Below are 24,244 nucleotides of genomic sequence, written 5' to 3'. Positions count from 1 at the left end.
AGAGGAACCAGGGACCACCCAGCCAGTGGACGGCAGAGGAACCAGGGACCACCCAGCCAGTGGACGGCAGAGGAACCAGGGACCACCCAGCCAGTGGACGGCAGAGGAACCAGGGACCACCCAGCCAGTGGACGGCAGAGGAACCAGGGACCACCCAGCCAGTGGACGGCAGAGGAACCAGGGACCACCCAGCCAGTGGACGGCAGAGGAACCAGGGACCACCCAGCCAGTGAACGGCAGAGGAACCAGGGACCACCCAGCCAGTGAACGGCAGAGGAACCAGGGACCACCCAGCCAGTGGACGGCAGAGGAACCAGGGACTACCCAGCCAGTGGACGGCAGAGGAACCAGGGACTACCCAGCCAGTGGACGGCAGAGGAACCAGGGACTACCCAGCCAGTGGACGGCAGAGGAACCAGGGACTACCCAACCAGTGGACGGCAGAGGAACCAGGGACTACCCAGCCAGTGGACGGCGGAGGAACCAGGGACCACCCAGCCAGTGGACGGCGGAGGAACCAGGGACCACCCAGCCAGTGGACGGCAGAGGAACCAGGGACCACCCAGCCAGTGGACGGCGGAGGAACCAGGGACCACCCAGCCAGTGGACGGCGGAGGAACCAGGGACCACCCAGCCAGTGGACGGCAGAGGAACCAGGGACCACCCAGTGGACAGCGGAGGAACCAGGGACCACCCACCCAGTGGACAGCGGAGGAACCAGGGACCACCCACCCAGTGGACAGCGGAGGAACCAGGGACCACCCACCCAGTGGACGGCAGAAGAACCAGGGACCACCCACCCAGTGGACAGCGGAGGAACCAGGGACCACCCACCCAGTGGACGGCAGAGGAACCAGGGACCACCCACCCAGTGGACGGCAGAGGAACCAGGGACCGACCACCCACCCAGTGGATAGTGGAGGAACCAGGGACCGACCACCCACCCAGTGGATGGTGGAGGAACCAGGGACCGACCACCCACCCAGTGGATGGTGGAGGAACCAGGGACCGACCACCCACCCAGTGGATGGTGGAGGAACCAGGGACCGACCACGGCGGAGGAACCAGGGACCGACCACCCACCCAGTGGATGGTGGAGGAACCAGGGACCGACCACCCACCCAGTGGATGGTGGAGAAACCAGGGACCGACCACCCACCCAGTGGATGGTGGAGGAACCAGGGACCGACCACCCACCCAGTGGATGGTGGAGGAACCAGGGACCACCCACCCAGTGGATGGTGGAGGAACCAGGGACCACCCACCCAGTGGATGGTGGAGGAACCAGGGACCACCCACCCAGTGGATGGTGGAGGAACCAGGGACCACCCACCCAGTGGATGGTGGAGGAACCAGGGACCACCCAGCCAGTGGACGTGGAGGAACCAGGGACTACCCACCCAGTGGATGGTGGAGGAACCAGGGACTACCCACCCAGTGGATGGTGGAGGAACCAGCGACATGATGCTAGTACAAGCCCTGCAGACTGTGCATCCATAAACAGCCACTCACCTAGGCACTTGTTCTCGTGCAGCAGCCAGCCCTTCCTACACAGCACGCAGTCCGAGTCCGCAGGCCCCGTGCACTTACTACAAGACGCGAAGCACTCTGTGGAATGAGCAGAGAGAAAACCTCAGAACAAACTGAAGAACAAAATGTACTCAGCAGATCAATGTACAAAACTGGAAACAGCATAATGTAGGGGTATCTGAATTATTAGCTAAAAAACAGTGCTTAGTTTAACGTTCACTGTTGTAAAGCGCTCGGACTCAGATGCTCTACTGGTTATCTTGGATGTGGACATTTACTGTTGTAAAGCGCTCAGATACCTTCGGGTCTAGCTAGCGCTGCATAACATTCTCAAATAAATAATTAAAGAGAACAGTTTTAGAGGACCCCTGTGAACTCAGCCCAAAACTTTTCCACATTCTTAAAGGGGAATGGATGCCAAAGGGATTCTTTCTCCTTTGTGAATGCTTCACTATCCCTACTGGGGAGTAATTTAACTATTTATTAAGACCAGGCTTCAGTTGTAAAACATGGATGCATCTCATACTGAATGTATAACTGAAAGACGCCTACCACATCCTCCTTCTAAACAGACATTTGGCATGGAGCCACAAAGCCATTTCAGGAGTCAGTAAAAATGTAATAACTCCTCTAAGGGCTTTAGAACATAGCGAAGAATAAACGTTTTCAATCAAAACTTGAGATTCAGACTGCTTGTTACAGAAAAGGTTTTTTTGTTTTTTTTACCACATCTGGCCCAGCATGGTTTCTGAAATGTCCGTCTCTAACCGCTGACGATGGACTGGGTTTTCCATAGAGCGCTTTTATTGTCAAATATTTTGAGCAATTCTGAGCACTTTTGGATTTTCCGCTCCTCAGGAAATTCCATTTGATCGATCTGTGTGTGTCCTGGCCTCAGACTCGACTCAGAAACCCAACATTCTTGGTTTCTGCTTCCTAAGTACACCTGGGGCCGTATTACATATAGAGGACACGGTCTTTGTTTGCACCACGCTGCGCCTTTAAGCAGGTGCAAATGTTGACAGCGCGTCCTATTACAATGAATGCGTTCCTCAGAGGGCAGCTGCGGACTCATGCTGTCATGGTGCACAGCATTCAGGGGAATAGGGGGGGGGGGGGGTAGCTTCAAAGCCACTCCGTGCAGGCAGCCACCAGCATGTACCTTTGAGAGTGGTTAGAGCAGGCAGACAGAGTGAGTGACTGCCCCACCTGCAAGGTGGTGCCTGGGGGTGCCCATAGGACCCCCTTTACCCCTCGAGAGGGCTGCTCCCAGGGTGCACACTGACGGTATACCACCTTTTTGTAGAGCACGTCAGTGCACCACCTAAGAGCATGTTTGTCTCTATGCACACGATCATTTAGCACAGAGGCAAAGTGATTCTGTGATTCCCTCACTTGCAGTGGGCAATACCCCATGCAAAGGAGGGAACACCCTCTCAGGATGCCACTGGAGGAAAATGTGCACCAGCGCTATCAGTATTACGGAAGAGGCTGCGCAATCGTCTTTGCAAAAAGCGGGCTCACATGCCCGTTGCTCCCCCAGGGCACCATTTGCAATACGACCCCAGGTGTTCCAGAGCAGGTCTAGTATGGGGAAAACTCGGCCCAAGCAGGAGGATGTAAAGTGAGCTCAACCAGAATATCCTAGGACTTCTGGGTAAATGAGCTGTAAAAGGCTTTAGATCTCCCATGTTGGAAGCCTTTCTGGGAGGGTTTGAGACAGCCCAATCTGTCTAAAGGGGGATGGGGTGTCTCCATTCTCTCAGTGCTTTCCAAAGTGGGAATTTGATCCCCACTAATTTATATGCTCACCAGACCCCCCTGGAGTGCAGGAGATGCTGATGTGGGGGTCACCAGCGAAGCTGTTCTAGAACACTCTTAAGATGGATAATGTCCCACCCAGGAAGTAAGAGTACAGGATGCATGTCTCAGTCCAAGGTTCCTGTGGTAGCAGTGGGCCCGGGGGCATCGGAAGGAGAAGAGGGGTTTTCAGACAGTAAATATTTGTATTCAGTTCGAGTTGCACCAAGTATCGCCTTGTCTCACACTTGTGGGGTTGGAGGTCAGAAGATTATATGTGCCCGGCTAGGAAAAGTATATGGCCATCGCAAAGAGCGAAGTTCAAGTTTAGGTACCATAGGGTCAGTGGCCACGTACACTCATGGCCCTTCAAAGAGTAGCCACTGTCTGAATATTAATCCAGGCTTATCCCAGGCACTCCTTCTGGGCCGGAAATAAAATAACGTAATGGTTACGCTGTTAAAGCAATCACTTCTAAAGTATGTATTTAGGACAGGAACAGTGCACTGTTGATTTTGCGGTCAAGTTGATAACCAGAAGCCTGTATGCGTAATGTTTTAGACAAGTGCGCTGCATATTTCTAGGAATATCTAGTTAGTCAACAAATCCAGTGATCAATGCATTTGACGTTTGCATTTGAAGTGGCCATTCTCTTATCACCACTTTTTAAGCTTTATAGGAAATAAATGAAATTTCTAGTTTCGCCAGACTATCAACAATGATGCGTAGAACTTTTTTCAAACAACTGTTTGGAGTGGAAAAAAAAAACAAGCATTAGCGAAGCCAATCAGTCTCAGCAATGTTATTGGCAGGGTCAACGTGGATGTGTTTTACCGTTACTGAGAAAATAAAAAGTTACAAGGAAAAAGTGAAACATTTCAGGCAGGGCAAGACTAGGGAAACAATTATGTATGTAATTTAAAACAAACAAACGTTTGAGTATTTTTAGCTGGAAACATTTAGGTGGATTTCCTAAAGTCTATATTTCATTTAAGGAAAGCGTGCCTAGATGCAAAGCCCGTAGAGGCTAATGGTGGCAGGATATGAAAGACAATAAATAATAAGTCAATACTGGCTTTGATTTTGGCAACACTGTCCAAGGATACGAACCAAAGGAGACTGAAAAAAAACATAAGTTTTTCTCTTCCTTCTTCGGCAGATTGAAGAGAAAAAAAAAAGTATAATGTTACAGAATTGCTGTGAGTCGGGTTTGCTGCTAGGGAGGGTTGCTGAGCCTGCACTTGGCTCCGACTGGAGCAGTCATTACAGAAATTGAAATAACGTGCCCGAGCAGCAACTGCTTGAGCCCAGCGCCCACAGCTGCTCCCCGGCCTGGCCAATTCCCTGGTGCGTGCCCAACCCATCAGCAGCCTGGCTTGATAAACAACATGCCTCGTGAAAGAAGCGTAGTTTTAAAAGGCTCGGGCCTCAGCAAAACATTAACCACCTAGCAGGTATGTGTGACGCGGCACACAGTTTGCGCGCTGCTCAAAAGGAATGGAGTGGTCTACACAAACCCTTAAAACTTCACTGATGCAAACGGACTCTCTGCTCTAAATCTAGTGATGTACACCTAGGGGAAATCCGATATTTAAGATAACGGTCCCGTTAAACTAAAACCACATGAACCACTGCTGCAGGTATTCTGAGCCACCTACCCTCCTCACACAAACACACCCCTGAAAAACTCACCAAATGTATTTGAAAAGCACAACCCACCATGCAGCATGCCAAGCCCATGTTGGTGCAGGGAAGTTGCCATCATATTGCACCATAAACACCAGCATCTCAAAAAATGATTCCCTTTCTCAGAGTTGTTGGTAGAAAAAAATACTTTGGCAGTCACTTTGAGTATGAAGAAGTAAGTGTCACCGACTGCAGGTTTGAAACGGAAGCAATATGGGGGCTTTGGGTGGGTGGCGGCATGTGAGAGGAGACGGAGCTTGTAAAGACGAGTACTTGTGTGGAGCACTCAAACACAAAGAAAAAAACAGCTCCTAAAACGGGAGCAGTGGATGGACACAGGTACTTGGCCGATGATCTGGGGGAGGGCTAAATACAAGAAGAGGCATGGCGCATGCATGCTATGGGCAATGGGGACAAAGGATACGAGAGTGACGATAGAGCGAGCAAATGGTAAGCTTATGGGCGTGCTGAAGCCCACAGATTGAAAACAACAGGTCTCTTTGAGACAGCACATGCACCAACAACAAGGGTGAAGGATGTTGGGTGGCAGATATTGGTAAGGGTCCATTTCAGACAACATTCTCGAGACTTATGTTTCAAAATCAACCTTCAAGAAATTCTTATGCATTTAAAATGATGCAATACTGAGATTAAACCAATATAGGTATGGGTAATAAGATCAAAGTAAGAAAACTGGTTCGAGGCATCATTTTCTTTCACAAAGCAATTTGATAAAAATACATTAATATTTTCTGTAATAGTTCTATTTTAAGAGACGGACTAATGAAGTACAAACAGTTTATCGTACAAATAAATCTGGGTTACTTCATTAAAAATGCATCTCTTGAAAAGTTTGTTATATTACCTAATTCAAACTTCATTACATTTTGCAATGGCAAAGCAGTCATTGCGGATTGTTTGGGTTTGAGAATCTTCGGTATAGAGTGCATCACGCTCTGTACGGGGTACAGTGAACAGCCAGTCCCCGATTATGGGCTTCATCGTTACAAGAGAGACCACCTGAAGACGGGGAGAATCAGCACCTAAAAAAGTTGATACTTCAGAACATCCCGTCTAGGACTTCGGGGTACTGTGCATGAATGCATTGTGGATATCTGGTCTTTGCACAGGTGACTTGAGCAGAGATAGTCCCTGATTGAGAGCTGCTTTTTTACACGGTGGACGACCACGTGAAGATTGGGGAGAATCCGCACCTAATGACCTATGAACGTCCAGTGTAGGATTTTGGGGTACCAGGGTAAAAGAGCGCATGCATGAAAAGTGTGTATAGTTGTTATTTTTTTTATTTTATTGAAAGAAAATTATAAACACAGACACACTTACATTCCCAATGTTGAGTGTGTCCTTACAATGATTATCATTTGTGCTAGGCCTGGGCGAAGCACTACGCTACGCTCGCGTAGTTTGCGAAGTTCGCACTACTTCGCACTATGCGAACTGCACGTAGCACAGTGCGAACACGCGTAGCGTAGTGTTGCGTAGTGCTGCGGTAATTTTTTGCTTGCTCGCGGTCCTCAACGTCAAGTTGGCGACCGCGAGCAAGCAAAATGACATCCCGGCGAGACTTTTTCCTTGTTCGCGATCAGCAACATCAAGTTGGCGATCGCGAGCATGGAAAATAAACCTCCCGGCGAGATTCCCAACGCGAGGAGGTCAGGTTTCTCATTGCGAGGGGTCGCGTATGGTCGCGACCGCTTGCGATGAGAAACTACCAGTTCGCGTTGAGATTGCCACAAATAGTAAATAAGAGTTAGGCATTTTAAGAAAACGTCGTCTCCATAACAATTTATAATGGCATATGTATTCGCGCTAAAAAGAGTTGAACAATAGCATTTGGTATTTGTCTCTAAATTTAAGGCTTAAGTGGCACATAAATGCCCACAGGTAATTTTAAGATCACAGGGAAGCACTTCCTTACTTTGTCAACATAGACCGTTGCACCAATTGGAAAAATAGACATATTTTTCAGATTCCGGAGGCATTGCAGACTGAACAATTCTGAAAACGGTTCTGAAATCCGTCCTAGGTTAAAGGTGGAGGATACCTCAGCCCCTGGAACAACAATGGCGTTTTAGAGGCAGGAGTCACGCACATTACCCGGAGCTCTCCAGGGTGGCGTGCAATCAGAGGTCAGAATTGAGCCAACAGACGCAATGTCACGGTATCAGAGAATGGGCCAATTGAAAGCGGCGCAAGGACAGTCACTGGGGTCAGGGCTCACATAATTGCACTAAAGAGGAACACTCTGTGTAGTACACTTTTAGAACTGTCATTTCAGGACAAGCATTTGCAATGCAATAGGTCTCACATTTACGCGAGTTTGAGCTATTGACATTGCAAATGGCAATGCCTTTTATTCTTGTTTTCGTACAAGGCATTGTCATTTGCAATGTCAATAGCTCAAACTAGCATAAATGCGAGACCTATTGCATTGCAAATGCTAACGGCTGTCCTGCAGTTCCCCCGCGGCACAAGCAGGCATCCACTTCTGTGAGGACAGCTGATCTCAGCAAAAAGACAGAAGTGGATGCCTGCTTGTGCCCCGGGGGAACGGACATTAAAAAAAAAAAAAACACGTGAAGTGGCATTTTGTTGCTATGGCAACAAAATGGTGTGGGACTGTCCACAGTCCCACGGACACGCGCATGCTGTTTGCCATGGACAAAAGGTGAGGGCAGCCATCTTTGTCCATTGCAGACGTGTGCACGAGAGCCCTCGCAGAATTGATTCCAAAAGGTGCTCACCTGGCTAGCACAGTGCATGCGCTGCTTTCGCCAGGCGAGACCTAAACAAACTCCAGTAGGCCAATTTTCACAGGCTACAGCAGACATCACTTATAATCACAACAAATGCACAGAGGAGGATACATTCTAATTGTAATAATTGGGTCAAGGATTCATTGAAGCTAGGCCATCCAGTCTTTCCACAGTTTGGGAGCGCCTGGTAATTGAACACTCAGCCATGATTCCGCGATTCACATATGTATTCGCTCAGCAACAATACTCATCATCCCTGCTGCGTCATGGAAGCTTCTGGATTCAGCACGTTTAAAACAGGATGGAAAGAAGACAGGTCGGAAGCAGAGGAACACGTCCACACCTCCCCGGGGCACTAAAGACCAGCATGACCCATCAAACAATCATTTGTCAATTTCATTACATACCAGAACATACCAGGTGAGTCTCGTTTCTTAATGCCTCATAAAAGCCCACACTGCAGTCCATGCAGAAAGGACCCCCGTAGCCGTGGTAGCACTCGCAGTGTCCGGAACCAGCTCGCGTCCCATCACCGTTGCATCTCCCGTTTCCATTGCACGGCTTCTCGGATCCACCAACGCAGGCTGCAGACAATTTGAATCAATGGGTTTGGTTCACCAAAACAAAAGTTAAGTACTTCCACCCCTTCACTATCTCTCACACAGCTTTCTCAAAAACATTTTCATTAAACATTTGCTTCCTGAGCTGTGCATGACAAGGGCACAATGCAGGTTCCCGCAGCGCTTGCGGGGCAGGGTTGCCTTTATGGGGCTTCCTATTCAGCTCAAGGCTTATTAGTGTCTGAAATATAGGCGCTTCAGGAGGACCCTACCACGGTCTGCAGAGCGGCTCCATCATTTTGGCGAGGTCAGAGCAGATTATATGAAGAATAGTCTACAGTTGGAAGTAATAACATCTGGAAGAATTCCATCTTGCAGAACAAGGGTAAAACGTTCTTCTCAAACTCGGAGTTCAACACGTTTCTGCTCATTTGGCTTTGGTTGAAAAGTGCACACTCCATGCACAGACTGATGCCTACACATCTGAAAGTTCTAACTTTGGATAATAACACCACCTCTTACAACAGCTTGTCAGGAGATAACTGATAAAGCACTCGGGTCTTGATTAACAGCACGTTTTAGGTCTCACCTATGAGACTGCGCATGTGCCATCTGTTGCAAGACATATGGTTGGCTTAGAAAGAACTGAGGGAATTGGAGCCCGACCACTGCTTACCATTGGTTGGATTTCTTCTCACTCCAATTTGCCTGCTTTTTATGCATTTCACAGATTGTTACTCTTCTGTTTGCCCCTGCCATGGAGTACAGACTTTTAATATTACGTTTGATTTGTTGGCTTCCAATGCCTGCTTATTGAGCATTACTTTTTCCTTTTGGGTTAAAGATTCCGTCATGTGTGTTTTCCAGCTGTCTCCCTCATGTACTTCTCTCCCCCTGCACTCTGTGTTGCTCTCCGTCACCTGTGTGCTCACCCTCGTGTACGTCCTCCATGGTTTTCTCACACGTGTTCTTCCCCCACCCACACCACTCTCTCACCCACTTGTTCCATCCCCAGTGATGCTTTCTGCTCTGTCATCTGCTTCCCCTCACCTGAGCCCTCGGTGTTGCTTTCCCCACCCACCCTTCCAAATTGTTTCCTCCCCCCCCCCCGAAAGCGTTGCTTTCTCCCCCACTCCTCATACTGCTTGCACCCACATTCTGCCTCCCAAATAAAAACTTTCAGGAGTTGCCTTTCTTTTTAGTTACCGATCCGTCTGTGATTAGCAACAAAAATAAAAGTGCCTGCGTCTTTTGGGAGGCACATGCCTGCGTGGTGCGCACACCTACCAAATGACGCAGTCGGCTGCGTCAAAGGCTTTTCTTTTTAAAGTTATTTAGTACTGGAGACGCTGTGCAGCATGGCTACACATCACGGGCTAAGCCAGTATGTCCCCAAAGGCGAGCGCAATTGGCTTTGCCAATGGTTATTCTGTTAGTAGTCATGTCTTAATCCAAAGTAGGTGGACTCACTCTTGAACTTCCAGGAGTGAGAAGCTTTACATCTGACAAGAAAGCTCTGTGACTCCGGAGCCCATTATAGTTACAACGCCTAGTCGTTCAGAACATCAGAGGATAATCAATCCTTGGACGTGGAAGCTGGGAGGAGAACTTGGCGAGATTAAAACAGATAAAAAAGAGTAACAAGGAGCTCTGTAATGGTAACATCTAGTGCTGCAAGCATCAGGACAGTGGCAGCAGGTCATATAAATGGACAGTTTATCAGTAGCTCATTGGTAGATGAGGTTGGAATATAGGCAGGTGGAGACTGGATTGATACAAGCAGAAATCGGTAAGTAGTTTCTGAAAAATGAAAAAGCACTTTTCAACAACTTCAAGATCTCTTCTAACCCGATAGCGGTGCGTGATCTTAAGCAAACATTTCTAGAACCCAAAGACAAATTTTAAAAGGTGCTCACAGAGCGAGGACAGGAATGATACCAGCTGTCAATACTCTCCCCAACCCGAGCAACACCACAAGTAGTACCAACATACACAGACCCAAAAGACACAGGACAGCAGTACCAATATACACAGGCCCAAAAGACACAGGACAGCAGTACCAATATGCACAGACCCAAAAGACAGGACAGCAGTCCTCGCATACACTGACCGAAATGACAACATGGCAGCAGCACTCACACAGACCGAAATGACAACATGGCAGCAGCACTCACACAGACCGAAATGACACATGGCAGCAGCACTCACACAGACCGAAATGACACATGGCAGCAGCACTCACACAGACCGAAATGACACATGGCAGCAGCACTCACACAGACCTAAGTGACACAGGGCAGCAACACTCACACAGACCTAAGTGACACAGGGCAGCAACACTCACACAGACCTAAGTGACACAGGGCAGCAACACTCACACAGACCTAAGTGACACAGGGCAGCAGCACTCACACAGACCTAAGTGACACAGGGCAGCAGCACTCACACAGACCTAAGTGACACAGGGCAGCAGCACTCACACAGACCTAAGTGACACATGGCAGCAGTACTCGCACAGACCTAAGTGACACAGGGCAGCAGCACTCACACAGACCCAAGTGACACAGTGCAGCAGTACTCACACAGACTCAAGTGACACAGGGCAGCTGTAATCACACTGACCCGAATGACACAGGGCAGCAGCACTCACACAGACCCGAATGACACAGGGCAGCAGTAATCACACAGACCAAAATGACACAGTGCAGCAGCACTCACACAGACCTGAATGTCACAGGGCAGCAGCACTCACACAGACCTGAATGACACAGGGCAGCAGCACTCACACAGACCTGAATGACACAGGGCAGCAGTACTCACACAGACCTGAATGACACAGGGCAGCAGTACTCACACAGACCCAAATGACACATGGCGGGTACTACTCACATGGACCTAAGTGACACAGGGCAGCAGCACTCAGAGACCCCAAAAAAACAGGGCAGCAGTAATCACACAGACCTGAATGACACAGGGCAGCAGCACTCACACAGACCCAAATGACACAGGGCAGCAGCACTCACACAGACCAAAATGACAGAGCTGCAGTACTCACACAGACCCAAATGACACATGGCAGTAGTACTCACACAGACCGAAATGGCACATGGCAGCAGTACTCACACAGACCGAAATGGCACATGGCAGCAGTACTCACATACACAGACTCAAATGACACATGGCAGCAGTACTCTCACAGACCCGAATGACAGGGCAGCAGCACTCACACAGACCCAAATGACACAGGGCAGCAGCACTCACACAGACTCAAATGACAGGGCAGCAGTACTCACACAGACGGAAATGACACATGGCAGCAGTACTCACACAGACCGAAATGGCACATGGCAGCAGTACTCACACACACAGACTCAAATGACACGGGGCAGCAGTACTCTCACAGACCGGAATGACAGGGCAGCAGCACTCACACAGACCCAAATGACACAGGGCAGCAACACTCACACAGACTCACATGAGAGGACAGCAGTACTCACACAGACACAAATGACACATGGCAGTAGTACTCACACATACCCAAATTAAACAGGACAGCAGTACTCGCAAACACAGACCTAATGACACAGTACAGCAGTACCAACATACACAGCCCCAAAGGACACAGGACAGCAGTACTCACACAGGCACAAATGTCACAGGACAGCAGTACTCGCATACACAGACTCCAATGACACAGCACAGCATTACTCACACTGACAGACTCCAATGATACAGCACGAGTAGTTGTACACACTGACTCATAACAGCACAACAGTACTTACACAGACAGTCTGGCCCAAAGGTGCCTGGAGGACAGCAGACTTTCAGGGTGTCGAAACAGAGCCATTGCAAGAAGTCGGGGTATTTCTGCTGCCTGTGAGGTGATGGAAGAGACCAGGAAGGGAAGATGGAAGGAAGAAAAGAACACAAAGGGAAGCGAGGGTTACAGGTGTCATTTTAAGAAGTATTTAATATCACGGCGGGTAACCACAACATGGTAAGGACTATACAGATAACTGTCCTCGCCACACATTTAAGGGACAGTCCTCCATCTTACCTAGATACTTGTTTTGAGAGCAACATCTACCAATAAGCGGCTTCTGTAATAAGTATTTCGACTGCATGAAAAACAAGATGTAAAATGATGTAGGACATGTCACCCTACGACCAGGACACGTCAACAGATAAACTGGTCTGTTCTGAACACCGTCCACCGGGCTACCTGGAGTCCATACTGTCTACACTCATACCTTGATTACCTCCTGCTTCCAACACCTCCACCAAATATTCAATCAAAAAAAAAGTGGGGGCAATGTACTAACACCAACTATTATCACCCACACTAACACCAGCCAACCACAGCATTTATGGAAAAGCTCAAAGAAACCATGCTCAGAAGCACATGAGACTTAACAATGACCCACCGGATCTGCAATAGAATGACCTTCACAGTGACCACTGTGACTGCGGCCATCGCCCCCGGGGGACACAGAGTCCAAGCTGAGAGATCTACATCTTCAACAACAAACTAAGCAGAGCACTTGAACAACTTTTAATGTTGGTGGATTTTATGTTATTAAGCCTTGTGATTATTCAGTCTGGAAAATGATTTATTGTGTCTGTCTGAACAGTTCATCTCAAAACAAGGAGATAGTTGATAACACCACCAATGTCTGTGGTGGGAGAAAACAGTGACCCGGCACCCCAAAAATAGTGGATAATACCCAAGCAATTACCAAGGTGCATAGCACACCAACACCTTTAATGTGGACAATAAAACAGACAAGTAGCAAGCAACACAAGGGTCTTTAATTCCGGTAAGAAATGATCGTCAACGCAATCGGGGGCGTATCATTATCCTGTTTTTTTGTTTTTTGCGCTGCACTGGGGAGGAAGGGATCTGTGCATTTCTTTTTCATATCTTCAGTGCATACCTGCACTGTGAATATCTCAGAGTTAGTGCATGGGCTGCAGACAGCAGAGCCCAGAGACACAAGGCAGCAATCGCTTCTTTGTGATTCCCTGCTCTGCTGTCAGCAAATCATGAAATAACTCGGATATTTCAGGAGGAAACAACAAGATTAAGACATGGCCTCGGACCAGCGTCTCCGGATGGAGTTAACTTCCACTGCGATCTTTAGAACTCAAGTCACCCTTGCGCAAATTATATTTTTTATGTTTGTATTTCCAATCATATCTGCCAATAAATGTCAAAGTAATGTGTTTGTGTTTTTTTAATAAATACTTTGTCTGCTTCAAAATCGACACCATATTTTCTGGTCAAGTCCATATGTGTGTGTAAATCAGCTTCAAACCTTCGAATCTAAGAACTTCTGAAATGCCTCGGATGCATTTTTGACTGCACCAATTTTGTAAAAGTGCGGAGGGCTGAGTACGGTTAAGAGTGTGTCTCCTGGAATATTTGTGCACGTCCAATTTTCTTCTCCAGTGCTAAAACGGGACAATACAGGAATCCATTGAGAAAGTCTTCTGAAACTTCAAAAGTCACAAACAATAAAAGTCTTTTACATTTCTGGAGGCCAAGAAGATATGAGGGGGTCACAGCTTAAAGCCAGTTGTACGTGAGAATCAATAAGTGTGAGTAATGTGCTGCAATGTTTGATCCTTACACTCTGGCTCCCTCCTTTCTTCAAAAACACCTCCACCGCTCCACCCGGAGTTCAAACTACGCTCTGCCTCTCTGTCCCTTGCCCCGCTTCCCCCTGTCCAGCACAGACGTACTTCTTGAACCACCACGTCTCCACCAGCTCCTCGTTCTGCTCCAACATGCGGTTGCAATCGAAGTTCGACTTGTCGCACACGGTCTCTATCACCTCCAGGAGCCGCGTCTCACTAAAAAGAGAAGCAGAGGGTCAGTTTCAATATGAAATAGGTTTATGGTTTGGGTGCAGGGGAGAAGAGACCTTGATGGAACGTGCAAGACTATTGGTGAAATGAAATAATTGGGTTCAAATGCACTAACTATTTTTATAAAGGAAGATACCATTTGGAGTTGAGGGTCCATGTGGAGGGGGATGATAAATGCAATTCTCCTGTGTCACAAACAGGTCAGGATTAACTTCCCTCTCCCTTCCCCAGGTACAATTCTAACTCTACAGACCCTCTTTACCCATCCGTACTCTGCTATTCGCCATCCAAACTCACTGCATTAAAAGCACATTCATCCGTCTGTTACACTCCCACTGAGTGTCCTGGGAATGTCTCATTCATGCGCCCATGAGCTCGAAGAGCAATATTTTAACTCGCCCCACAAGGTATTTCTCTAAACCTGGAGCATGTGCCCAATATCCTGAATTCAACTGTACAAAGATCTCCACAAATTCCCTACAAAGATATCACCCTCAAAGTTGTTTTTAGTAGAAAACCATGTTTACGTCTAGAAAGCGTGGCCGCAGGAAAACAAACTCCTTCATCCACCATTGTGATTAATTTATGTCCATAAAAAATTGGGCACTTTTTCAATGAAACAGAACTAGAGTATCAGATCTACATTATAATGCGAGATCTCAAACAGCACATGTGCACCATGGGAAAGTCTTGAGTGCACGTGTTGCCCACCGTCTATTTGAAACGCACCCGATGCGGAAGCGCGCTCTCCCAAAGTACTTGCGCTGAGTGCTGCTGCTTGAACTACGCGGTTTTAAAGTTTAATTGTGACTGTGAAATGGTTTTTAAACTTGTTTTTTAACCTCTGAATCTCCCACACTTTGCACTTTCGTAAACTGTTGGGCTTCCGCATTACGGACGGCGTTGTGCGCGGATTGGCCATTTAGGGCCAATCTGACGCGACGGGAGGTGCCTGTTGTTGCCCACCGTCTACTTGAAACGCATCCGATGCGGACGCGCAGCGGGCACGCCTAAGGAAAGCCCGTCTGCGCCGGGACGCTGCCATATGCCAGACTTCCCGCTCAAATTCCTAATGATAGGTATTTCTATACACGCTCTGAGCTCCTGTCTCTCAATATCAATTGTTCTAGTTGTTTAAAGCATACCTGGTCTCCTTTGGTGGATTCTTTTCAGTGTGAACAAGGTCTCCTCAACTTTAAGACAGATGGGAGAGGCATTCCTCTCTCTGGCTGGACTGAACTCAGGTTCTATAGCTTAAACTGCCGTTCTCTTGCAAAGCACCATGATGAGATATTCGACTTATTAACGGATGAATCGCCGGATGGACTTTTTTTGACTGAGACATGGTTAACACAGGATTCTGGCGCAGAATCCTGGTTGGCACTTCCTCCAGGCTTTACTATGCATCAACTCAACAGACCTATTAATCATGGCGGAGGTATCGCACTAATCCTCGAGGAGCCTCTCTCATGCAGTTTTAGGAAGGAGGGTATTTTTTGTTTCAGGGTTGCTTATATATCATCCTCCAGGGTCATCTAAAACATTTAGGGAAGCTCTAGTGAATCGGGTTACCCTTGTTGCTAGTAAAGCAGCAAATTTTACCATTCTGGGCGGTTTAAACCTTCATCTGGAAGATAGTGGCAAAACAGATATTGCTTGCTTTCTAGCCGACTTAGAGGCCTGTCCACTGATACAATGTGTGGCAGACAGCACCCATGTTGCTGGCCACCTGCTGGACCCGATGTTTTCTAATTTGGGTTCTATAACAGTGTTGCCCCCCGTTCCTTTGGTCTGGACAGACCACTTTTTGGTCTCTTTCTCCCTTCGGCTGCCAGGGAAACCTGCTCTGAATTGCCCCCGGCCAGTGATGAAACGTCCTTGGCATAAATTGGTTGTTAGTCAATTTTCAGACTCTTTGTTAAGTCTTATACCACAGTTTCCTCCTAATATAGAGGCTGCTGATATTCTCTTTCAGGACTGGCCGGCTCAAGCCCTAGATAACGGCATTCCTGCTAAACTTAGTTTAAAGAAGAGACAAAGGCCCTCTAATCCCTGGTTTAAGGAAACCTTGGTTAAAGCAAAAAAGGTCTGTAAGCAACTGGAGCGAACCTGGAGGCGTGCTTATGACATTGAAGCAAAAAATAAATACCGTGATTCAATTAAGACGTACCATAGGTTGATTCGGAAAGCTAGAGCTGAATACATTGCTGCAATAACCCTCCCAAAATGATTTTCTCCCTTCTTAAAAAGATGCAACACTCCAATGTGAAAGTTGATTCCCCAGTCTCCTCCAATACTCAATGCGATGAACTTGCAGGTTTTATTTGTGCGCAAGGTGGAGACTATCACAATCTTCCAACGGTCAGCCTCCCCTCAGTTACTGCCAACACTGATCGAACAGATGAGCTGGAGGACAGGTCAATCATTTCTGAACCAACGTTGTGTTCTTTTACCCCACTCTTGCCTTCTGAGACTGAACCCTCTGCCTCAAAATCAAATCAGGTTCCTCAGCCGACTCCTTGAGACCAGACCAACTTCGTCTAGTTCTTAATTCAATTTTACCAGCGGTTAGGGAATTGATTAAATTTGTCACTGTTCTCTGCAGCACTGCCTGCAACATGGATCTCCATTAGAGGACTTCAGAACCATCTGGCTTTTCGAAAGGCTATAAAGACCTGGCTCTTTTCGGCGTAATTGTTCCGGTTTATTGGAGTGGTCTATAGGCACTTATTCTCTGGGTAGCGCTGGGATGCCCCGATGCTGGGGCAGCTATGCGCTGTATAAATTCGTAAATAAAATAAATAAGACCGTCAAGCCAAAAAGCAATTCTTTTCAGCTACCAAGATTGAAATAAAACTTCCCTAAATCAAGTTTCAATTGAGGAATATGGCCAACCTTTGTAAAGCGTTCAATACGGTCTAAAATATTGGTCATTACTGACCTCCCTCCTAGATGAATCTCTTATTCTAATAGGAAACAAACATATATTTTGGCTGCTCCCCTTGAAAGCTCAAAAGGGGCCACATTGCCCTTAAAAACTCAAACCGGCCTAACCTGAAATTTGCTCATCATCCCAACCTGGATGAACCAGTCCAAAGATAACAGGATAAATGAAGACGAGACACTGCCCAAGCGATCCAGCACCCAATAGTGTTTTTTAAGAGTTGTGGCACCAGTAGTACACTAGAGCTCATCAGCCTTATTAATGCTTTATTCTAAAGTCCCTTTACTGATGCCCCAGACATGGGACGTGCAGGATCCCAGCTACAATACAGCTTGCTACACTCAACAGTTTTGGTAAAACTGCGATGCATAGGACTCGACATACGAGTAGCCTCCGAGCTCTGGAAAGGCACGCATAACCAGAATCTGCTCAGCCATCATTAGATGGACGAGGGCTACCCTTCCTTATGTAGACCCCAAATCACCACTGCTAAGAAAACCAAACTCACAGTCCCTCACACACTTCCCTCAGGGAAAGCATGTCATGTCCAGAAGCCTTCCTAAAGAATCCCAAAGTGTTGGTAAAATGGGAGATGCCCAGCGCTACCCTCTTTCCACTGTCCCTTGTATTTCACAAGGGGTTGAGCATGCCACCGACTCTGTCCAATTAATGCATGGAGCGGCCAGGATAGAGGGCGACTGAGCACAAGTATCACCGATTCTTAAGTAACCAGTCAACAGTGGAGACCTCCTCCAAGCCGCCCCAGCTCATTCTACTGCCAATGAAAAGGAGATGGCAGAACACTCCCTATAACAAATGTATATTTTCCATAATATAAGTGGAACTTTGTGTTTTTTCTGTATTATCTATAGACAAACCAATCCAGCCCCGGGCACTGCTGAGCATGTGGGACCTTCGGTTATCGAACCGTAGCTATGACAATCCTGAGGATATAGAAATAATAGCCGTCCAGATGTTGCATTATCCATAAATGCTTAAACGGAAATGGCCCTACATACCTGGAGCAGAAATTTATCCCCTACACTCCCTCCAGATCGTTGAGATCAAGTGAGAATTTTCTGTTGGCAGTACCTCGTGCAAAAAAAACCAGACATGGAGGGAAAGCTTTATCTGTTGCAGGGCCCACACTGTGGAACAAACTGCCTCTGGCCCTCAGGCTCTGCACAGACCATTTAAAATTCAGGAAGCAACTGAAAACTCTGCTGTTTACTGATAAAATCTAGACCCTGCCCCTCATCTGCATATTTATTTAGACTCTATTTGGTATCACAGCGCAGAGATACTCCGGTTGGAGTCGATTCCAGCGCTATAGAAACCCATAAATAAATAAATAAATAAATAAATAAAATATTTTGTATTACAAGGATAGCTAAAAACTTTTCTAATGACATGGCTACTCGACTTAATGCATTTTCTGCAGGGAGTCATTTACCCTTGAGCCTTACAAAAGTGAGTTAATGACCACAATAAACAAGAAAACTTCATTAGAGCCCCAAGTTTCTAATCAAATATAGGCCAATCAGCACGCTTCCATCCTTGGCCAGTGTCCGACTCCGCTGCAGCAACTAGTTCCAGGATTATCTAGAACAAAAACTCAGCCCTTTCTATTGCTCTAGTTTCTACCCACATACAGGGGTAGAAACGGCCATTTTAGATGTTGGAGAGCAATGCTAGAACTACTGGATAGGCCCCCCAGTGAGCCTAATCCGGTTACATTTACCCAGGACATTCAAGTCTGTGGGCCATGGACTTTGGTGCAATAGGTTAGACCTAGAATTGAGGTTAGAGACGGAACTAGATTGGATCCAGCGGCTTTTAACTAGCCGTGTTGGACTCGGTCAATTTGGATCCGAGTCCAAAGATTACCCCTGCGGAGCTTACACACATCGTCCTATAGTATTAGGTGACACTGCTCAGGATGTAAAAGCTGTGATGATAGGCCTATAACAATTGTGACTGTGGATGAATCACATATATATTAAGGCTGCTAAGGCAGGCAGTTTCCTCCATGGTGCTAAAATCCTCTGCTACTCTTTGTTTGGCCAGAACTATCCGGCATCGTCCCATCAGCGACACAGATGTTTAAGAACTTGGTACTTACTTTTGTCACTTTTTTATGTTTCGACTCTCGTGTCTGTAGTGATCAACTCTGTAGTGGTTAATAAGAGTGTCAATTCTTGAATACTGCAAGCCATACTCTACTAATTCAAGAGATGCTACTTTCAATATTATTCTAAGGTTCCTGAACAGGCCACGACACAATGTGGAGAAATGTTGAGTTGTTCACAACTGGGCAATTCAAGTGAGATTTGATTTAAATACATTTGAGCTTTTTACCTCTGGGATGGAAATTTAATTATTTTCAGGAGTATCTGAGTCTTTCGGAAAGTACTTCAAGGACTGGCCCAGACCTACAAGCAGACACGTTTCGACATTTCAAAGACCTGATAGAAGCTTAAGACCGCCTGCCGATCCTACATTAGGATGTTGTAAGTGGAAACACATTGCTCAAGATTGGCTGTAGAACGCTGAGCGAGGCAGGAGTAAAACTCTAGGATGCCTTACTTCAGATTTGAATGACACTACATAATTTCACTGTTTTAAATGGAAATTGAAAGAAGAATAACTAGTAAGTGGCCCATGAGTAGAATTTATCATTTTTCCCAGTGTTATTCCTCACGGTTAGTAATTGTTATGTGTACAGTTAGGGTTGTGTGCTTGTATTGTTTTATGAACGCTTTGAACCTAAACTTGGTTTGGCAATGTGCATTTACAAATACTTTTACTACTACACAAAAAGACTCAGGGGCATATTTATGTACCTTTCACGCAGCGCAGCGAGTCACCTTGCTGCGCTTCGTGAAAGGGAAGGAATATGCTGTATTTAACATAATACGAAGCATCCCTGCCCTTTCCTTGCGATGGCACCGTTTCGGTTGCCGAGTCCCCAATCAAGCACCCTTGCACCATGGTGCAAGGGGGCCTGTGTTGTAAGCAGGATTGTTTTTGTGTAGGAAAGGGTACCTTCCTGATCATAAGCAATCCTCCCAGGCATTTTCCTTCTGCAGCACACATAGAAAAAGGAAGTAACAGGGAGAAATAACGATATTTCTCCTCATTATGCCTCCCCTGCGGATGCGTAGCATTTTGAATGCATTCCCAGGTTTACCATTGATGGTAAATCTGAGAATGCAGCATCAGCCATGAGCGGATGTGCGGGAACACCCATGCTCCACCTATGGAACGCCTCCCTGGGCACAAAAGGCCACGCAAGGTGGCTTTGCGTGGCTTGATAAATCGAATTTATGAGTTGCGCTGTTCTTGCACCCCGTTGTGCTGTGCAAGGGCAATGCAACTCCAACAGAAATATTCTCCTCAGTTTACAACTAAATGATCCCATCGCCCACCTAAAACTTTAAAAATAGGATTAAATTGGCTTAATGACAGGTCCATGGCCTTCTGTGAATCCACTTAGTTTCTCCAGCAGTCTTGTTCACAAAAATATATACTTTAAAAATGCTTGGCTATCGGACGGAACAAAAACATGCCCACCCTGTGACGTACCCTGCCCACGTACTACCAGCCTCTCAGATGCATCTGACTGTGGGAGCTTTTCAGCTTGGATGTTAGGCTGACTGTTCAGTAAAACCAGTGTGCCTGTGAAGGGGTGCCATGCAGACTGTTCAAGCACACAGAGAAGTTACCGTGCATCTGTGCCCTTCTGCAACCCACAGGGTGGAGGCTTGTAGAAGAGCAGCTGCAGTGAGCCGTGGTAATGACAGGGGAGGTGTCCCTCCGGAGCGACCCTCCCGGTGGATGAGCAAATCATACCATTCCTAAAACAGATACAATTATCTGCTTACTGAACGCGCTCGCTCTGCACCCATGAGGCCGTGTAGCCTCTCAGAAGCCAGCACGTGGCACATGGCATCAACTGCCCTGGTCCCCTGGGGCGCTTTGGTGCCTTTGTTGGCAGCCAAGAGAGCAGCTGCATCCATTGCTAAAATATGTGGAAGAGACAGTGTCGGAGACGAACAAGGACGGCCAAGGTCAAAGAAGACCACTTTAAGTCTGCAACTTTTGCCTCACTCTGAGAGCGCCTCCCGTTTCAATGCCAAGCATTTGTAGATCTTGTAACAGACAGGTTTAGCTACTTACCAGACCTCATGTCAACACAACACTCAACATACAACAAAAACAGAGTGATTAAACGACAACCCCCTCAGCCATTGGCTGGTTTGGGTAAGCACCCTTCTGTAGCGCCATTGGGTACCCGCCAATGACTACTCCACACACAGAGCTTAGCAGGACACGTCTTTATGCTTCTGTGTATAACCATGAACTCAATATTCGAAACCTGCCTTTCCTTTATTACGCTCTTTGCTTACGCCGCAGTTCTACGGAGTCCATCAGGAGTCACAAAGGTTCCGTCATTACAAACTCACACAACACTACGCCTTCTAGCACAGGCATGCCAGTCAGGGTTTTTTAGGTTGTTCATGTTTTGGAAGAAGTTTATATATTTAACTATGAATTTTTCCCTTGGTGCAGAGGTGAAATGTAGTACCTCCCGGGCACTGCTTTTTGCAAGATAATCGCTGTATCACTCTAATGACACAAACACCATCATATGTGAAGGGGCTCCCCTCGTGTGTCACTAGAACTCTGTATAAGATTTGGAAAATAACTCTTGCCCAACTCCGTCTTCTGGCTTCTGTGGCACCTCATAACCCCCCACCCCAACATTTGAGGAATCTCCAAGCCCCAGCAACACAGGAAAGCTTAGCTTTGGTAGAAGCTGCAGGCCAATCTGCAACCCCCATCTTTCTGTGGGAGCACATGGCAGCATGGTGGGGGTAAGGTGGGGGCTCAGTAAAGTGAACCCCGCCAGAGCCGCTGCACTTGCGGGCACCTATCCTCTGCAGCAGGGGCCCATGTCGCCCAGGGGGTCCCAGCGAGCAGTTCCTTGGGCCCTCACAATCACACACATGCACTGAAGTGGCAAGGCAGACAGCAAGACTGCCAAGTGGGAGACCTTGGCTTCTGCTGCAGCTGCTGGCCCTACAATACGCTCTTTCTCCGGCCCTGTGGTGAAACCAGCAGATGATGTAGGGCTGCCATCACAAGTGTTATCCTTTGTGTGCAATGACCTGGCACCCTCTGCATAGTGTGCGTTATCCTTCGTGTGTAATGACCTGGCACCCTCTGCATAGTGTGCGTTATCCTTCATGTGTGATGACCTGGCACCCTCTGCAAAGCGTGCGTTATCCTTCATGTGTAATGACCTGGCACCCTCTGCATAGCGTGCGTTATCCTTCGTGTGTAATGACCTGGCACCCTCTGCATAGCGTGTTTTATCCTTTGTGTGCAATGACCTGGCACCCTCTGCATAGTGTGCGTTATCCTTCGTGTGTAATGACCTGGCACCCTCTGCATAGTGTGCGTTATCCTTCATGTGTGATGACCTGGCACCCTCTGCAAAGCGTGCGTTATCCTTCATGTGTAATGACCTGGCACCCTCTGCATAGCGTGCGTTATCCTTCGTGTGTAATGATCTGGCACCCTCTGCATAGCGTGCGTTATCCTTTGTGTGGAATGATCTGGCACCCTCTGCAAAGTGTGCGTTATCCTGCGTGTGTGATGACCTGGCACTCTCTGCATAGCTTGCGTTATCCTTCGTGTGGAATGATCTGGCACCCTCTGCAAAGTGTGCGTTATCCTTCGTGTGTAATGGCCTGGCACCCTCTGCATAACGTGCGTTATCCTTTGTGTGGAATGACCTGGCACCCTCTGCATAGTGTGCGTTATCCTTCATGTGTGATGACCTGGCACCCCCTGCATAGCGTGCGTTATCCTTCGTGTGTAATGACCTGGCACCCCCTGCATAGTGTGCATTATCCTTCGTGTGTAATGACCTGGCACCCTCTGCATAGTGTGCGTTATCCTTCGTGTGTAATGATCTGGCACCCTCTGCATAGTGTGCGTTATCCTTCGTGCGTAATGATCAGGTACCCTCTGCATAGTGTGCGTTATCCTTCATGTGTAATGATCTGGCACCCTCTGCATAATGTGCGTTATCCTTCGTGTGTAATGATCTGGCACCCTCTGCATAGCGTGTTTTATCCTTTGTGTGTAATGATCTGGCACCCTCTGCATAGTGTGCGTTATCCTTCGTGTGTAATGACCGGGCACTCTCTGCATAGCGTGCGTTATCCTTCGTGTGTAATGACCTGGCACCCTCAGCATAGCGTGCGTTATCCTTCGTGTGTAATGACCTGGCACCCTCTGCATAGCGTACGTTATCCTTCGTGTGTAATGATCTGGCACCCTCTGCATAGCGTGTTTTATCCTTTGTGTGTAATGACCTGGCACCCTCTGCATAACGTGCGTTATCCTTCGTGTGTAATGATCTGACACCCTCTGCATAGTGTGCATCATCCTTCGTGTGTAATGACATGGCACCCTCTGCATAGCGTGCGTTATCCTTCGTGTGTAATGATCTGGCACCCTCTGCATAGCGTGTTTTATCCTTTGTGTGTAATGACCTGGCACCCTCTGCATAACGTGCGTTATCCTTTGTGTGTAATGACCTGGCACCCTCTGCATAGCGTGCGTTATCCTTTGTGTGTAATGACCTGGCACCCTCTGCATAACGTGCGTAATGATCTGGCACCCTCTGCATAGCGTGTTTTATCCTTTGTGTGTAATGACCTGGCACCCTCTGCATAACGTGCGTTATCCTTCGTGTGTGATGACCTGGCACCCTCCACATAGCGTGCGTTATCCTTCGTGTGTAATGACCTGGCACCCTCTGCATAGCGTGCGTTATCCTTCGTGTGCAATGACCTGGCACCCTCTGCATAGCGTGCGTTATCCTTCGTGTGTAATGACCTGGCACCCTCTGCATAGCGTGCGTTATCCTGCGTGTGTGATGACCTGGCACCCTCTGCATAGCGTGCGTTATCCTTCGTGTGTAATGACCTGGCACCCTCTGCATAGCGTGCGTTATCCTGCGTGTGTGATGACCTGGCACCCTCTGCATAGCTTGCGTTATCCTT

At 47.6% G+C, this 24,244-nt stretch overlaps 1 protein-coding gene across 1 annotated transcript in view; it reads right to left on the bottom strand.

Annotated features, from left to right (window-relative positions):
- Positions 1-24,244, bottom strand: part of CRELD1 (CRELD disulfide isomerase 1) — a 121,529-nt gene that overhangs the window by 39,698 nt on the left and 57,587 nt on the right. The window contains exons 4-7 of the mRNA XM_085624290.1: positions 14,096-14,206; positions 12,136-12,227; positions 8,201-8,377; positions 1,513-1,608 (exon numbers count right to left, since the gene is read on the bottom strand). Of these exons, the coding sequence (XP_085480416.1) occupies positions 1,513-1,608; positions 8,201-8,377; positions 12,136-12,227; positions 14,096-14,206 (476 nt within the window). The remainder of the gene's footprint in view (positions 1-1,512; positions 1,609-8,200; positions 8,378-12,135; positions 12,228-14,095; positions 14,207-24,244) is intronic.

This window comes from Triturus cristatus, chromosome 9 (genome assembly GCF_964204655.1).
Source record: "Triturus cristatus chromosome 9, aTriCri1.1, whole genome shotgun sequence".
NCBI classification, from domain to species: domain Eukaryota; kingdom Metazoa; phylum Chordata; class Amphibia; order Caudata; family Salamandridae; genus Triturus; species Triturus cristatus.
Note: the sequence above shows the minus strand (reverse complement) of the source record. Positions and strands in the feature narration are given on the sequence as shown.